Raw genomic sequence first — 16,996 nt, forward strand, 5'->3', positions numbered from 1 at the left:
ACACACGCTTCTTAGGCAATACAGCATCTGCCTAAAGCAAGAAGCAATTCTATAATTTTTATCAAGTCAAACACTGTTACCCCAGTTTCCCCACCGGCCTCAGTGTATTATTCACCTCACCTTCTCCCATGAGAAGTGAGGCAGCCCCATGATTTCACTCCTAAGGAAAATACAGTTGGCGACACTTGGAGGCCACTTACTGTGTTATGTCCCGCTACCGACCAGCACCCCCACCAGTAAAGCACACCAGAGCCAGATGAGGTTGGAGGGCAAGGTTTCTTTTTATCTTAGAAATGAGAGTGACCACATATGAAAAATACCACTTAGCATCAGGTGGAAAAACACGTAAAAATCACCCCCCCTCCCCCCCCCGGTACTCAGTGCCGCATCTCCCACTGAGGTAAGGCTCTGCCATTGTCCCACGGCTTCAAAAAACAAAAACACGGAACGAAACTCACACACCACCATAAAAAGACGACCCAACCCTACATCACCCCCATCGGCACGCTGCAAGGCGCCCCAGGGCCCCGGCGCTCAGTCGGACTTCTCCTTCTCCTTCATGTGCAAGAAGACGGTGCTGAAGAGGAAGAGGCCGAGCATCATGGAGAAGGCGCTGGCGTAGTACGGGTAGGCAGACGGGATGAAGCGCTCGTACTGCGTGTGCTGCAGCGGCCTCACCGACACCTGCGACACAGCAGAAGGGGCAGGTCCAGCGGCTCGGCAGCCCTGGCGAGTGGCCTGCTCCGGCCGACTGGGGGGCCGGGACTTTGGCTCACCTGAGTGGAAGACTGTAAGTGCGTGTAGCCCAGCCGGTTGTAATCCACTTTAAACTGGAACACTCCGTACACGTCAGGCAACTTGAACTGGACGCTGTATTTGCCACCTGCGGGGGGAGCCGAGGCCCCCAGGAGCGGTTTCTCCGTTAGCCTCGCAAGAGCAAGCACTGCGGACGGTGGCCCTGCTGCTGTCCCTCGCGAGACTGTACTTGCCTTTCTTCTTCAAGAAGGTCCTCACGAAAGGATCGATGCGGACAAACTCCAGCTGGATGTCATCACCATCAAAAGGGACCCATCTGCCATTGGAGAGCTGCTCAATGACGATGCTGTACTCCTGAGACAACAGGCTGGTCAGCCGGGGGCGTTCGCTCCCCCCCCCCCCCCCCCCCCCCCCCCCCCCGACTCAGAGCAGCACCGGATCCCTTGTGACCCTGGCAGAAGCCCCCTACCCAGCCTGCTAACGCCCCTCTGCACCTCGTCCCTGGACCACCGACGTCTGCACCCAGACCGCTCCACTCACGAGCAGGCCGGGCACTGCTAGGGACCCCCCCTCTGCCCCCAGCAGAACGCACCGGGGAAGTCCTCCCGCTCCTGAGCCTCCACGGCAACACCCCCACCTCGTCGGAAGGTCTCTTTAGACACGGGCTTGTGCACCAAGCTCTCTGCACCTACGCTCTCTTAGGAGATTAATTCGTCCATCCTTATTTAGGCCACTAAATATCCAACAAATGCTTCTGAGCTAAAGCAACCTGGCCCGAACCCCAGGGCCCCCTCCTGCTCCAAGGCGCTCTTACCACTAGGTCAGTGACGGTGTAGGCGTTGGGTGGGGCGGTCTCACCCACCCGATGGTGGGACACGGGCCCCACACGGAGGACACCCTCCTCCTTGAACACCCAGCGGGAGAGGGCCACGGCTAGCTCGTAGTTGCCCGTCTGGGAATACCTGCGGGAGGGGCAGACAGGAGGCCAGGGGACCTGAGCCAGCTTCGTCGCAGCGGTGCCCGACCGTCACGCTCCACGGAGATGAACCGCCTGAAGCTAGTTTCTGCCTGGAGACCACACATATCTAGGTATTGTGCTTAAAGGGGACAGGAAGAGAGGCCAGGTGGTGGTGCTTCGGGCGCCACCCGCACAACTGCAATCACCGAAACATCTCCAGACAAGCCGTCCCTACCTTGAAAAGTCTGGATGCCAACAACACGGCAGCTAAGTCTTCAACCTAACGACGCCCAGCCTCCGACACTTCACCTCCAGCTGGAAGGCTCCTCCCTTCCCAGCCCCAGCCCACCCGCCCGAGCCGCCAGCGCTCACCTCTGGGAGCCGGGCGCGGCCTTCTGCACCGCCGAGTTGAAGAAGGCATCGCTGAAGAAGTCCAGGGAGCCGCTGAAGACGACCCGGGCGTTGTTCCTGGCCTGGAGCCCCGCAATGAGCAGCGTGTTCTTCCCCACCGCGTGCGGGTACTGGGAACGACAGACGGCCGTTAGCCCGGAGAGCCCGGGGGAAGGACGGGCAAGGGGACAGCAGGCTGGACGTCAGGCCCCACTGCCTCCGCCCCTTCCTGCTCCCCGCAACCTCCCCTTCACCAGCCTCCACAACGTGTGCCACCCCCCTTCCTCTGCCCCCGGGCCCAGGACCTGGAGGCCTAAAGGCTGTGAAGGCCCCCCACCTGGGTGATAGGTTTATCCGGGAAGAAGGAGTAAGATGTGGAGGAGCCCGTCAGGATGTCCAACACCAAAGGATTGTCGGGATCGGCCACCATCCTGCAGAAAGGAGAGAGAACACCCAACACGGGCCCTGAGAACTGAGCTCAAGGACCTGGGGTCCTGAAGGGCCACTTCTTCACTGAGACGAGTCGGGCTTTCTCAACAGCCGCACGCCTGCCACACCACCAGCTCTCCTCTCACTGCAACAATGAAGTTTGACTCTGAGTGTCCTAAATTAATCTCACCCCATCCTCTGGGGAGGGAATGCCCCCCGCCCCCAATCGTGAAGGGTGGGTTAGTTTCACGCCCTCCCCAGGTTTCTAGCACCCTGTGCCTGCTCCCTCACCCAACACCTCGAAAGAGGATGGGGTTCAGAGATGATCTCCCGACAATGGTTGGGGCCTTCAGCAGGTTCTCGGGGTCAGCCACGATGAGCGTATGCTGCAGCAGAAGGGAGACGGGGGTCAGGAAAAGGCACCTCCATGCCAGGGGGACCCCGACCCCCAGCCCCTCTCAGTTTCCAGGCTGTGCCTTGGTGGAAGGGCCCCAAACCTGGAAAGTAACGAGCCTGATTACCTGGCCAAGGTCTGAGATGTCGTAGTTGTGATGGTCAATGACAGCTGTTTTCTCCTCATCGAACTCGATCCCACACTCACTGCCCAGCTCTCGAAGAGGGTCACCTGCACAGACCCGAGAAATGCCTGGCTCAGCCCTTAAGGTGGGCCCTGGGCCCAGCAGCGCCGCTCCCCTGGCCTCCTGGTGACCCACCCTCTGCCAGCACCCCCAGGGCCCTTCCCCTTCCCCAGGCTGTGCGCAGCCCCAGCGGGACTGCCGGACACCAGCACGGGTTTCTGGCTGCAGGGCAGAACCTGAATCGCTAACAGAGAACCCTGTGCCCACAAATGCACAAAAACCATCACTGAGGCAAAGTCTTAACCTGAGGCAGACTGGACCTGAAAGAGCCTGGCCTCAGAGGGCTGCTCTCCTCCGCCTCACCCCAGTCTGTCAACACTGGCCAGGTGTCGCTGCCGGTCGGAGCCGCGTGACACACGTGCAGGCCCCACACTGCTCTCTCCCTACTTCCCGGTAGCGTTGAACATTTCCAAAATAGGGAACAAAACAAAAATAATCTGTCGAATCGCTCTGGGGTCTGCCCAAGTAGCCAGCCCCAGTGTGTCTTCTTTCTGTAAGGGAAGGCCCGCCAACACACACCCAAAGGGAAAACCAAACTGGGAAAAACCAGGGCTCCCAGCCCTTAAAAGGCCCCCCCGTCTCCCCAGTGCTGGTGACAGGGAAGCACAGGAGGCGCTGAATGGCTCTAGTTCCCTCACCCCCCAACCATGGCCCACCCGGTGAATGCCAATCTGGCAGCTTCCATTTGTAGAGTTTGCCAAGCTTCCTGGAGACAGACCTCCCCAGGCGACACTCACCGATGTCTGAGCTGGCAGCTACCAGGACACTGCCGCCGCCGTCAATAAAGGTACTGATGGTCTCCACGTTGATGTTGCCTCCAAAATCTGAAAGAAGCACCAGACTCAGCGACCCAGACGGATCCTCTGACATTTGGGTGGGACAGTGGGCCACAGACTAGCCACCATCCATTCCCCAGTAGCCCCCTGGAGGCCCAGAACGAGAGACACGTCTACCATAGATGCCCCCGTTTTCCCAAAGCGAAGATCCAACAGTAATGACAAATTCATAAACTTTAACTTACGGAAGTATGGAGGACACAGCCCAACACCTACCAATGACAGATGTCAGGTTACTCACATACATCTCAAGTCACATACAAAACACATGTCAGAAATGCTGCATTTTCCCACTGACAGTTCATGATACAACTTCATTCAAACTGCTCACCTGCGCCTTTCATGTGAGTATCTCTGTCTTCACGAGAGTCACTCGGCACTAACACAGTTTTCCAGAGCCCATCAATTTCACATCCACCTAAACTGTCTGAGACAGGGGCACCTGGGTGGCTCAGTCAGTTGAGGGTCCAACTTCGGCTCAGGTCATGATCTCGCGGTCCGTGGGTTCAAGCCCCACATCGGGCTCTGTGCTGACAGCTCAGAGCCTGGAGCCTGTTTCAGATTCTGTGTCTCCCTCTCTCTCTGCCCCTCCCCAGCTTGTGCTCTGTCTCGGTCTCAAAAATAAATAAACGTTAAAATAAAAAATTAAAATTAAAAAAAATTAAAAAATAGAGTGCTCCAGAGTCTGAGGAAGACGTGGCCACTTGACACTACTGGTACTCATTTGCCAAGATGCAGTTTTTTCCCTTATTAATCCTACAGATTTAGATCCAAGAACCGTAACAGGACCAATCTGTAAACTACTTTTATTAAAGTGACCACCGGGGCGCCTGGGTGGCTCAGTCAGTTAAGCGTCCGACTTCGGCTCAGGTCATGATCTCACAGTTCATGGGTTTGAGCCCCACATCAGGCTCTGCTGACAGCTAGCTCAGCGCCTGAAGCCTGTCTTCGAATTCTGTGACTCCCTCTCTCTCCTACTCACGCTGTCTCTATCTCTCTCTCAAAAATAAATAAAACAGGGGCGCCTGGGTGGCTCAGTCGGTTGAGCATCCGACTTTCGCTTGGGTCATGATCTCGCGGTTCGTGGGTTCGAGCCCCGCGTCGGGCTCTGTGCTGACTGCCAGCTCGGAGCCTGGAGCCTGTTTCAGAGTCTGTGACTCCCTCTCTCTCTGACCCTCCCCTGCTCACGCTGTCTCTCCTCTCTCTCTCTCTCCTAGAAATAAATATTAAAAAATAATAATAAACATTTAAAAATTAAAAAAAAAAAGTGACCACCAAAAAGGCTCATTAACTTCCAACATTGGTACTTATGAGATGGTATTCTTCTGCCATCAATCTATCTGGTTATCACAAGCATCCAGAACCAGACCAAGAATCCTTCCCAAAGTACACCTGAGGTCGAACATAAAGTAATGGAGGGAGTGCTCAGGAATTCACGTGGTCATTAAGTGAACATTAGTTCTTGTGTGCAGAGAAGACAAAAAGGGGGAAAGGGCGGGAGGGGGGACGCTGTTACGTAAAGGTTGGTCAGGGAAGACCTGGGCAACAAGCACTTGAGGTGTGAGAGTGAGCTGGGCAGCACAGGGGGCATCAAGGATGACAGGGGAGAGGTCCCCAGGCAGGTGAGCCTGTCCCAGCAAGGAGCCCAGTGTGGCTGAGCTGGAGCAAGGCGGGGAGAGCAAAAGCAAATGCGGCCATGTTGAAGCAGAAAGGGCAGCTCACAAGGCTTTACAGGCCCTGTGAGGTTGGCCATAAAGAGGGGCCGCTGGAGGCTTTTGAGCAGGACACCCCCATGCCCTGATTTACAGTTTTAAAGGATAATTTGGGAGCTGGGGGGAGAATCGGGTCCAGAGGACTAGGGTGGAAGCAGAGCAGTGGGTTAGAAGGCCACTGTGGTAATCTAGGCAGTGAAGAATGGAGGGAAGAGAGAAGGGGGGAAGAGAGGGGGGGAAGAGAGAGGGGGAGAAGAGAGAGGGGGAGAAGAGAGGGGGGGAAGAGAGGGGGGAAGAGAGGGGGGAGGAAGAGAGGGAGGAAGAGAGGGGGGAGGAAGAGAGAGGGGAGAGAGGGGGGAGAGAGGGGGAGAGAGGGGGGAGAGGAGGAGGGGAGGAAGAGAGGGGGGAGAGAGGGGGAGAGGGGGGAGGGGGGAAGAGAGGGGGGAGGGGGGAGGGAGAGAGACCAGGTGGGCTTTCAGTCCTATTCTGAAGGCAAAGTCAGCAGGGCCGATGACTGACAAGCCATGGGGTGTGAGAGAGAGGGGTGCTAAGGACAACCCCAAGATTGCTGGCCCGAGCAACTGGAAGGAGGGAAGTGCCGTGTGCAGAGACTGGATACAGAAGTCTGTCCATTACACATCCATCAGGGAGTCGGAAATGAGTCCATAACAGGACTTTGTAAAGATGTAACTGTGAGAATGGCCCTCTTTTCTGAGGGTTAGTTTTCAGAAAAAGACAAAAAAGCAACTTCCCTTACCTTGAGGCATGGACAGGACACCTTGTATCTGGGGACGTTACTACATCCAGAAAGCCATCTACCCACCCTCCTGCAGAGAGGCCAGGCAGAGGCTTAGACAATTCTAGCTCCTGCTAGAATACAGTGGACAGTGGTTCCCAACCAGGGGCAATTTTGCCCCGAAGGGCAATGTCTGGAGATGTTTCTGGTTTTTACAATGTGGGGAGGTGGCTCCTGGCATCCGGTGGGTAGAGGCAGAGTGCTGGTAAGCATCCTCCAGTGCCCAAGGCAGTCCCTACCACAGAGAATTATCCAGTCCAACATGTCAAGAAGTGCCACTGTTGAGGACTCCTTCTAGGGAGGAGAGAACACCCTAGAAGGTTTCAAGACTGGCTGCAAGACAGAGCCACCTAGGCTGGAATCTAGGCAACCCTTCCGCCTTCCGGAGCCCATGTGCTCATCTGTACAACAGGAAACAGGACCCTGGTTTTTCAGGATCATTCTTCTGTGACCATCACTGCACGTGACTTGAGAGCTTCCTAATCCCAGAGCCCACGAGGAACCCAAGGATCCATGGAGAAGGAAGCAGGATTCTCACACCTGAGAGGGCTACCAGGGGTCACAGTACCACAGAAGGGCCCTTGGAGCCAGGGCCAAACTCTTACCCTGAACGCCCGCCCCCACCAGCACACACACGCCTATGAGGCTTATTCCGCTAGGGACAGAGAGGGTGGGACAGTGGGGTGAGGCAGGGCTTTAAACAACACTGAAGCTCAGAGAGACTTCTTCCCTTTCCAATGATTTTTCAAGCTTGTTCCACCAGAGAGAGTATCTTTGTTTGATACTGATCTTAACACTTCTCTAACATTTGCAAATTTCCTTTACGTGGAACCCACAGGCTCAATGCCTGGATCATGCAACAGAGGCTGCTGAGAGCTTACAGCTCCTTGTTCTATCGACAATTCCTTCTACTGAGACGTGAGGATCCTGGCTTTCCAACTTTAGTGGCTTCCTTTTTAAATGATGTTATGCTTTTTTAAAAAAAGGGGTCAATTTAAAGAAAGTATTAAGTCATTATTAACGGGGTGATATGGAATATGGCGAAATCAGGAAGGAGGTACAAAAATGACTAAGATTGGAGAAACACGGTTTAGGCTCTCTGACCTTCCCAACAAGAGAGCCTAGCTCAACCCCTCCCCCCCCTCGCCCCGGGGCTGCCTGCCCATAGCTTCCTTCCTTCTGCAGGACCTCCCCGTCCACCTGAGCACAACCTGGAAGCTGTCACAGGAATACTGAAGTACCAGCCGGATGACGCGGGGAAGACACCATTCTGTGCATGACCAGCCCTCCACTAGTCCCCGGAAGTGCCCAGTCAGCCTCATGTAGGGGGCTGGGCTAGATGATCGCTAATGTTCTTTTTCAGCTGTGAAACTGGGAATCCATCTGAGTTCACAGGATCAACCATCAGGAGGCCTCTGGAGGCAAACTGTATTAAGAGCATGCCATTTCCCCTATCCACACAAGCCCACGGTGGGGAGCAGGGGGTCGGTTCTCCAACTTTCTACCAGGCCCTTTATAGGGAAACCCCCTTCTCAAGCAGCAAGGCCTGCGGTTCCATGGTCTGTGCAACACCTGACCCCACAACCCTCAGCTGTGTCTGTAAGAAAGGACGCTCCTTCCCGGGCCCAGGTTAGAAGTGAGCATTCTCCTCTTCCCCGGCAGCAGTAATGCCCGTGGCTGGTGACCCATGCCATGACCCAGAAAATGCACAAGATCCAGAAGAAAGCGATCAGCCCTGGGCCTTGAAGCCCAGTTCTGGGAGCGACGCGCAGCACTTACCTTCCACCGAAGGGGAGAAGATGATGAGATTGTCATAGAGGAACTCCCCGTACTTAATGAGGGACAGGCTGGGGTCATCTGCGGTCTTGAACGTGAGTTCAAAGGCTCTGTCTGGGCGAGAAGAAAACAGGGAGCTGAGGCAGACGGCACGCCAAGGGAAACCACCGCTGCAAGGGTGACGCCCGCCCCCGCAAGCGACAGGCCAGAGCTCGCAGTCCCCCTCGTGGAAAAGCAAGGGGGAGGGAGGGTGGTCGCTGCCCTCGGGCTCGGGAGCCTTTCCAAGCCAACTGTCCCCCACCGCCCCCTCGGGCCCCGGTCTCACCCTTCAGGCTTCGGAAGAAAAGCGAGTGCGTCTCCCGCAGGTTGAGGTTGTCCAGCAGCACCAAGGTGCGAGGACCGCTAGCGCAGACCGAGCCCAGCAAGGGCAGCAGCAGCCACAGGAGAGAGCAATCGCGGGCGGCGGCGCCGGGCTCCATTTTCATCCGCCTGCGGAGAACCCAAGCACCCGGGCACCGGAAGTGCCCCGTCTACGCTGCCCAATCGCAGCTCGCGGACTTGGTGTAACACCCGGAAGCGATCCGGGTATACTGTGACCGGGGATCCAGAGGCGCTGCTGCGCGGGAGAAGAGCCGGGAGCACCGCCGGAAGTGCCCCGGTTGGAGGCGGAATCGCTGAATCCTATTGGTGGAAGAGGCGTGAGGTCCCGCCTCCCAAAGGAAAACGCCCAATCCTAGAAAGACAGCTCTGCGGCCGCACCCAATCAACAAGGCCGCACGACCTTGGGCTCTGCCCAGTTCGGACACCCGCCGGGAGCCCAGATCCCGCCTCCTCATCGGGCCAGCTAGTCCCTCCCGGACTCGGTACTAGAAAGGAGGCTCCACCGCCGACTCCGGGGAGGAGGGGATTGGAAAATTAAGATCACGGATAGGGCACTTTGAATCTCCTGCCACTAACGGGCCCAGGGGCCGGGCCTGACCTGCCAGGCCTGGTGGCCCACACTGGAGGCAGCTGGATAGGCGGCCAGCTGGCGTGCTGGTGAAAACGCTGTAGCTGGGTTCATTTCTCAGCTCCGCCTCTCACTACCCCTGCTGCTGCGGCATTTCACTTCTCTCCAGGCCACTTTCCTAGGCTGGAAATAGAAATCATAGCGAGGCTCAGACCCCCCACTTACCTGCGTGGCTCTGGAAAAGCCTGAGCTCTTGAGAGCTCAGGGGCAGGCTTTGAAGCCCTTCGTGCAGAGTGAGGCTCAGCACCCCCACAAGTAATGCTGGCTTCTAAATTAATGGAGGCCACCTGGCTCACCTCAGCCCCACCACGGGTCTAAGTAAAAGTAGCTCCAAGGCTTTAACTGCTCTCTGGGTCCCAGCCACAATCCTGGGGCAAATGGGCACCAAACCAAGACTGTGGGGGCCAAAGTCAAAACCTCCCCTCCCTCCCCGTAACTCAGTCTACCTCCTCTCCATCTCTGCTGGCTCTTCTGACAGTTAAGCCTCACCTCCACCCTGGGTCCCCAGCCCAGCCCTCCTGCCCTTCCTCATCAATGCTATGTCAGTTCACCTTGAACTCTCGGACCTGATGGTGCCTGTCGGTAGCTTAGGAATCTGCCGCAGCTCGGGCCACCTGAGGCTCCTCACTCTCAGGTCTCCACCGAAACCTCCTCTTCTCTGGCTCTGCTCAGGGCTTCCATGCAGCAAATCTCCAGCCTTTAACACACTCAGCTTCCCCATTGGCTTTTGCTCATACAGCTCTACCAGGAGACCCCACCCCCACCCCGGCCATTCCCATCTTAAGCCTCCCAGGATACTCTGTGTCCTTTATGGTAGCCCCACCCTTCACAAGGACACTTCGTTCCCCCTAAAGACCTGATCTTTCTTCCTCTGAGTGTGTGTACTGCAGCCTGCCTCTGGTTAGCCTCATCTCCAGTTACCAGAGCACCAGGGCATGAGCTCCCTCGCCCAGGGATATGGCTTGTGGGACCCATCACAGTAACTAATGCAAAATACACAGGATAACCAATGAGGGGGACTAATGCAGAGCACCTGCTATGTACCAGGACCATCACATACGCTCTCATTTAACTTTCACGATTCCCCTGGGAGGCAGGTGTTTCCCCTTCTCACAGATGGGGCCCAGAGTGCAATGAGGCCCATCCTCAACCCAAAGCCAAGACCCTTCCCTGAGATTGTGGGGCCCTCCCACAGGGCAGGCCTGGGATACAGTGAGCAAAGGGAAGGGTGTATCCTCCGTCACTGGGGTCACCTGGGTTCATTTCTGGCCACGTCAGAGCATCCAGTTCCAGCACAGCCCCTGAGAACTATCAAAACCTGGCCTTTTTCTGGGCTACCGCAAGACACCACCTCTATTTCCCAAAACAAGAGCTCTGCTTTCCCGAGTCACGGATCCTCTGAAAACCTAATGGCAGTTCAGATGCTCTCCCCAGAAAAATGTGCTTGTCCTCCTGAGTGCGGGGAGCTGCAGAATCCCTGAAGCCCATTTGTTTTAAAGGCATCGGGTAGTTAAGAAACCCTGCTCCAGGGGCCCCTGCGGTTTAGCGTCCAACTCTCTGATTTCTCGGGTCATGATCTCACAGTTCATGAGTCTGAGCTCCGCGTCGGGCTCTGTACTGACAGTGTGGAGCCTGCTTGGGATTTTCTTTCTCCCTCTCTCTCTCTCTGCCTCTCCCTTGCTCACTCTCTCTCTCTCTCTCTCAAAAATAAAGAAATACTTTAAAAAGAATTTAAGAAAAAAAAAAAAAGAACAAAGAAACCCTGCTCCAGAAAGAGCTTTCCTGTGAAGGCCAGGCTGGAGGGGCCCCAGTGACACTGTCAGAGGGTCGAGGGAAGGGGAGCTCATGGGTAAAAGGTAGTTTATTGGGGCAGCTTCATGTGAGGCAGCCTCCTCTAGGCCACAGACTGGCTGGGAGGGGACAGAGGGGCACAGCTGCTCCACGACTCCTGTGCCCACGCTGCCCGGCTTCCCCAGGAAGGCAAGGGGAGGGGGCCTGGTGGAGGCACAATCATCCATCGCCAAGATACTGTCCTTGATCCATGCGGAGGTTGCCCCCCACTTCTGTCGGGGCTGCTGGTGAAAGTCTTGAGGTTTCGGAGCCCATCGAGGCACAGAGGAACTGGCGGGCTGTGGCAGTGAGCAGGCAGAACACTGGCAAGGCGCGGACAGCCCGGAGAGCACCTCTGCGGGGGGGTGGGGGGGGCAGCTTCCCAAGTGCTGACAGTCGGGGCAGAGGCGGCTCTCTGGGTAACAGGGAAGGGAAAGCTCTTCCCAGGGCAAGGGTCCCCATGGGCTCCTGGACATGGTGGGGGCAGGCGGGAGGAGGCCTGGCTGGGGCTGCCCTGGCAGTCTCACGAAAGCTCAAAGGCAGGGCAGCGGCAGGAGGCCAAGTTCACAGAGGCTCACTGCCAAAGCTGCTTTTGCTTTTCTTACGCTTGGCCTTGGTGAAGGGGATGTCGAGGGACTCAAGGCGGAAGGGCCGGGGCTGGGGCATTTCGGGCGCCTGCGTGGGCACGATGGCCGACGTGTTGCTGAGTGGGGAGCTGCGGCCAGGAGGCGAGCTGCGATGGGCTGTGGAGAAGGGAGCAGGGGAGCAGGTAAGCCAGGGACACAGGGAGGGGAGCCCCACCCGCCCCACCCAGCCGGAGGCCTGGTCCCTGGCTGGCCCCCCCCCCACCCCGCAAGGCTCTGGGCCAGGAGTGTGGAGTGTGAAAGGCTCCGACTGAGGCAGCCTGGGATCTCGAACCAGACAAGCCTGTGTTCAGAGCCCAACCTTGGGGAGCGACTTCTCTCGGAGCCTCAGTTTCCTCATCTGCGACACGGACACAACACCGGGTCCCCATGTGATGTTCATTTGTTTCCTGTGCCATTTTCCCCTCCTGTTCCTCAACTCTACCAGACTCCACCTCTTCAGTAGCCTCAAGGTAGGACTGAGATTTGCTTTTCATTGATACCTTATTAGACACTCTGTGGTCTTTGATTTTGGTTCCCGGAATGAAAGAACAAAGTGATCTGCAATTCTTGCCTTTAAAAATGTTTCACCTCTGTGGCCCTGTCTGCCCCCTTTGGCTCAGTGGGAGAAAGCCACCATACCGGCACCTGCAGAAGCCAGTGAGCGGCTGAGCCGGACCCGTGCGACACGGGCCAGGGCACGTATACTACATATACACACACGTGCTACGTGCCAGGCCCTGGACGGGTCGCTTCCCCACATCATCTCATCTAACCCCGAGAAGTAGGTATAGCCTCCTCAGTGTACAGCTGAGGAAACTGAGGCTCAGAGAAGGGAAAGGGTTTTCAACCCAGGCCTGGCTCCAGTCCACCCAACATGCCCCTCCCAGTGGGCAGAGGACCAGGAGGGGCTCCCCCGGGGAGCGGCTGGAGGACAGCGGGCGGGCGGGGCACTCACTGAGGCTCTTCATGAGATCCGTGCTGAGGATCTGGCTGGCCCGCTTGGACCGGAAGTAATTACTGGCGATGTTTTCACTGTCACTGCGACTCAGCATCAGCTTGTATCGGTCTTCCTCCTGCTGAGATTCCAGATCCTCGTGGGTCAAGACCCCTTGTTTGTACAGTTCTTAGCTCCACAAGCGTAGGGGGCTGGGGGCTGCCCTGAGCCTCACCTGGGGTGCTGGGGTGGGGTCCGGGCAGCTCAGGGCAGGAGAGTCACAGCTCCAGCCACAGATCCATGGGAGCTTCTTGGCATGGGAGGTGCCTTGTTCTCCGTCAGGGGCAAGGGCAGTACCATAGCCCAAACCCACCACGGCACATTCACAGAATAGGTAATACAGTACCCTTGGTCCAACCTTGTATCACCAAGGACTGATTTTTCACCGCTATAATGGGCTTATTTTCCTCAGCCTGAATCTCTTCCTTCAGGGGCTACCCTTCTCCTCCTTGGCATGGCCCTGCTCCGGCGATCATTCAGAGTGTCCTCACACCACCGCGCCCTCTCGTCCACCCCCTCACTGCACAACTGGGCATGTGACCCAGACTGAACCAGTCATAGAACTACATCTTCCAGGGGCACCTGGGGGGCTCAGTCGGTTAAGCGTCCAATTCTTGATTTCGGCTCGGGCCATGGTCTCATGGGTCATGGGTTCAAGCCCTGCGTCGGGCTCTATGCTGACAGTGCAGAGCCTGCTTGGGATTCTCTCTCTCCCTCTCTCTGCCCCTCCTCCAGTTACTTGCTTGCTCATTTTGGTTTTCTACTGTCACGTGAGTGCATTAGGCCCTAGCAACGTCACAGTGTGAGGAACAAGCGCTGCAGTTCAAAATAAATAAACTTAAAAAAAAACCAAAAAACTACATCTCCCAGGAGCACCTGGGTGGCTCAGTCGGTTGAGAATACGGCTTCAGCTCAGGTCATGATCTCACAGTTCGTGGGTTCAAGCCCCGTGTCGGGCTCTGTGCTGACAGCGTGAAGCCTGCTTGGGATTCTCTGCCTCCTCTCTCTCCTCCTCCCCTACTTGTGTGCGAGCATTCTCTCTCTCAAAAAATAAACATTAAAAATATATTTATATCTTCTGGACATAGTCACTGGTCCAAGAGCAGACCCCTCACCCAAGCAGAGCTGATCAGAATCTTCCCACAAGTGTTGGTGAAGAGGGGGTAGGAGACTGGGTCTCTTCCCCTTGGAGCGCCAATTGCCAGCAGCCATCTTGCCGGCCACGCAGCGAAAGCCTGCCTGCGTCTGAAGCCAGCATTCCAAGGGAAGCAGAACCGAGAGGTGGAGAAACACACAGGAAAGTGTGGTGCTTTACCGGAAGGTTTTCTGACCTCTGCTTTGAGGACGTATATTTCTGTGGTCATACACAACATGGGCGATATGAGAATAGAGTGACTTTAGAATCCCAAGTAGTGTTTCATGGATCCCTGGGGGCCCTTTGATCCCAGGACACCAGCGAGGGTCCAGGGAACCGGAATGTACTGCCTGGCCTCCGGGACTGAAGACAAAGGTTCTGTCCTTCACCAGCAGGACGGGCTGCCTTGAACCACCTACTTTCCTTCCGGTCTCTTGGGGCCATAAGTGCCTTTGAATGAGGGCAGTGCAGGGTCTGGGGGCCCACAGAGTTACATACAAAGGATCCAGGCTCAGCCTCCTGCTTAGGTCCTTTTTTTTTTTTTTTTTTAAAACACTGCAGCGCTTGTTCCTCACACTGTGACGTTGCTGGGGCCCAATGCAAGCACGTGACAGTAGAAAACCAAAATTTGTTGTCATCTCTTGAAGAATTGAGAATTGTGTACAAAAATCTTACATAAATTAAAAGAGTGAATACATTTACAGCTGCGAGTGCAAACCATTTTCCAGCTCGAAGCAATTAACACCCCCTGGTGCTCTGCCAGGAAAACAACGGGTAAAGAAAGAAAAGCGGGTACTAGGGCTCGGACCGTCCCGACCCTGTCAGACCAGCAAGACAGAAATGACTGCTGGTCCAGGACTCCCACAAGCCTCTAGAGAAATCCTGGAATAGGGAGCTCTCACACATTAACACCCTGCCCGGATCAAGAACCTCATGGTCTAGGGGCGCCCGGGTGGCTCGGTCGGTTAAGCGTCTGACTTCAGCTCAGGTCATGATCTCACGGTTCATGGGTTTGAGCCCCGCGTCGGGCTCTGTGCTGACAGCTCAGAACCTGGAGCCTGCTTCCGATTCTGTGTCTCCATCTCTCTCTGACCCTCCCCTGCTTTCTCTCTCTCTCTTAAAAATAAACATTAAAAATTTTTTTAAAGAAAAAAGGAATTCATGGTCTCGCCGATTCTCAAACAATAGATTTCTCTTCCATAAGCAGGTTCTCCATCTCAGCCATGAAGTGACCAAGCCACATGTACTAAGGGTTTAAATTTAAGATATAGGATATCTATATACCAAGGGAACAGTTAACTTGGACACAAGGTCAAGATCAGCCACAAGTTCTACAATCCAGTGCTGACATTAGATCCAAGGACCGAGGGAGGAAAGCAACAGCCCAGTGCCCTATGGTAACAGTGACCCAGTGCAGGATGGGGACGAAGCCCTGCCCGCTCCCCACCCCTTGCCCGCCACCGCCCCCACGGCCTTACCATGCCTGCTTCACCATTGTCTGCGGCAGAGGTTTTGCGGACGGCCTTGTTCTGTGGCCCTGTTGGAACTGCTATGAGAAATGAAAGCTGAAGTCACTGCTGCCTGGTCTGGACAGGGTGGGCGGCAGCACATGCCCACGCTGGCAGGTCAGGCCTGGCTCAGGCCTGGGGCCGGGGGGGTTACGCTTCCCAGCCCTGAGCCATGGGAGGACTTTGGAAAACAGACAACAGGAGGGCTCAGATGTCAAAGCAGCCATTCCCCTGCTTCTAGAAAACGCAGCAGGCCGGTGGGGGCAGGGGAACCCTGGGCAATGGAGCTGGCCGGCCCTCGGGCGGGGGTAGTGTCAGTGCCATCCGTAAGCATCAAGGATGCAGGACCTGAAAGAACATTCTCTGACCGGGGGGAGGGGACACAAGACTGAGTGCTCCCAGCTCTGAGGCCGGAGAAAGAGCACTGAGAGTCTGACCTTACTGAGATGCGGCGGAGGTGGAGGGGCCTTCCCGACCACCTTCAGCAGCCCCTCCTGTGTGACCAAGGCCCAGAGACAAAAGTGACCTTCATAACGTCACACAGGAAGTCAGTGGCAAAAGCAAAAGGCGAACCAGGCCTGAAACTCTGAACGGCCCGGTCCTATCCCCAGTCCTGCAACTCCCTGCTCTGCCTGGGACTCCGGCTAAGTAATTCACTCTGAGCTTCTGTCTCCTGAAATGTAAAATCCTTGTCCTCCACAGGGTTTGGGGGGATGGTCATGATGGTCATGGTGATAAAATGTACCACACACTCGGCACGTGCCAGGCATGGCGCTGAGAGGGTTTTACGGGCATTAACACGGGTCAAGCCACCCAGCAATCTCTACGGAAGGTGCAGTTACTAAACCCCATTTCACAGATGAGGACACTGAGTCCCAAAGGGGTGACACAGGGAGTGGTGGAGCCGAAATTCCAACCCACATGACTTCTGTCTCAGGCCCCCACCGCTTTGGAGCCCGGGCCTCGGGCCCGCTGCACCCACAGCCAGCAGGAGGGCAAACTGCGGGGAGGATCGAGGGGACAGCCAAGCGCCTGACCTACTGGGAGGCTGGTTTTCACCATGATGGGCTCAGGGAGCTTCCAGAAGCCATTGTCCTCATCCCAACAGGCCTCGCGCCTGATCTTTTCCAGGTTGCTGTAGTTACAGTCGCGGCGGATGAGAGGCTGCACCTGCTCCAGGAGCTGCTGCAGAAGCATGGAGTCCCGCTCCTGCCGGCGGATGGTGGCCAGGTAATCGATCTTCTCCAGCTCAAACTCCGACTGCAGGTCTTTGATCTCCACCTCCGCTGCCCGAAGCTGAAAGCAAGGGGGGGGACAGTCGCGAGCGGGGAGGACAGCAAGCCATTTTACCAGGTGTCCACCCTCCGCACCCACTGCCTGAGCCTCCAGCCTCAGGCATCTGTTCGCCTCATCCACCGGCGCCCTCCTCCCGTCTCTCCACCAGCACTAGATGAGCACCTACTGTGTCCACACCCCTGCAGGAAACAGGAAAAGAACTTGCTCCTCAGCCCCCCATGCCAGCCCTTGGGGACGATCCCACACAAATGCATTTTATCTAGGAGCCTCTTAGAAGGCTCCACATGTAACACTGGGGTCACCACAT

The 16,996-nt window shown here is 56.2% G+C and overlaps 2 protein-coding genes across 9 annotated transcripts in view; both read right to left on the reverse strand.

The window, feature by feature from the left end:
- Positions 1 to 257: 257 nt before the first annotated feature.
- DDOST (dolichyl-diphosphooligosaccharide--protein glycosyltransferase non-catalytic subunit) lies at positions 258 to 8,817 on the reverse strand. Its single transcript, XM_039228983.1, has 11 exons — positions 8,617 to 8,817; positions 8,295 to 8,405; positions 3,909 to 3,995; positions 3,055 to 3,158; positions 2,825 to 2,919; positions 2,442 to 2,535; positions 2,087 to 2,235; positions 1,571 to 1,718; positions 990 to 1,110; positions 777 to 883; positions 258 to 684 (listed from the first exon to the last, which is right to left on the reverse strand). The coding sequence occupies exons 1-11, from the start codon at positions 8,774 to 8,776 to the stop codon at positions 535 to 537; spliced, it is 1,326 nt and encodes a 441-aa protein (XP_039084914.1). The 5' UTR covers positions 8,777 to 8,817; the 3' UTR covers positions 258 to 534.
- Positions 8,818 to 11,143: 2,326 nt separating this feature from the next.
- Positions 11,144 to 16,996, reverse strand: part of KIF17 (kinesin family member 17) — a 40,954-nt gene continuing 35,101 nt past the window's right edge. For 2 of the 8 annotated variants that reach the window (XM_039229092.1, XM_039229086.1), the window contains 5 exons: positions 16,431 to 16,689; positions 15,364 to 15,434; positions 12,712 to 12,832; positions 11,736 to 11,873; positions 11,144 to 11,429 (listed from right to left, as the gene is read on the reverse strand). In XM_039229092.1, coding sequence (XP_039085023.1) covers positions 11,311 to 11,429; positions 11,736 to 11,873; positions 12,712 to 12,832; positions 15,364 to 15,434; positions 16,431 to 16,689 — 708 coding nt within the window. In that variant the 3' untranslated portion in view covers positions 11,144 to 11,310. Of the gene's footprint in view, positions 11,874 to 12,711; positions 12,833 to 15,363; positions 15,435 to 16,430; positions 16,690 to 16,996 lie in introns of all 8 variants that reach the window. The other 6 variants (XM_039229093.1, XM_039229090.1, XM_039229087.1 and 3 more) reach the window with 5 other exon arrangements.

Source organism: Hyaena hyaena, unplaced genomic scaffold (assembly GCF_003009895.1).
Source record: "Hyaena hyaena isolate Hyena2069 unplaced genomic scaffold, ASM300989v1 scaffold_35, whole genome shotgun sequence".
In the NCBI taxonomy this organism is placed as follows: Eukaryota; Metazoa; Chordata; class Mammalia; order Carnivora; family Hyaenidae; genus Hyaena; species Hyaena hyaena.

Bases quoted from the DNA above. Each gene is read 5' to 3' on its own strand.
- DDOST (XM_039228983.1), bottom strand. From the start codon at position 8,776: ATGAAAATGGAGCCCGGCGCCGCCGCCCGCGATTGCTCTCTCCTGTGG. The intron at 2,236-2,441 runs GTGGGGGGCCTT...TGTCGTTCCCAG, and splicing joins CGGATAAACCTATCACCCAG to TACCCGCACGCGGTGGGGAA. The intron at 1,719-2,086 runs GTGAGCGCTGGC...CCCCTCCCGCAG, and splicing joins GCCGCGCCCGGCTCCCAGAG to GTATTCCCAGACGGGCAACT.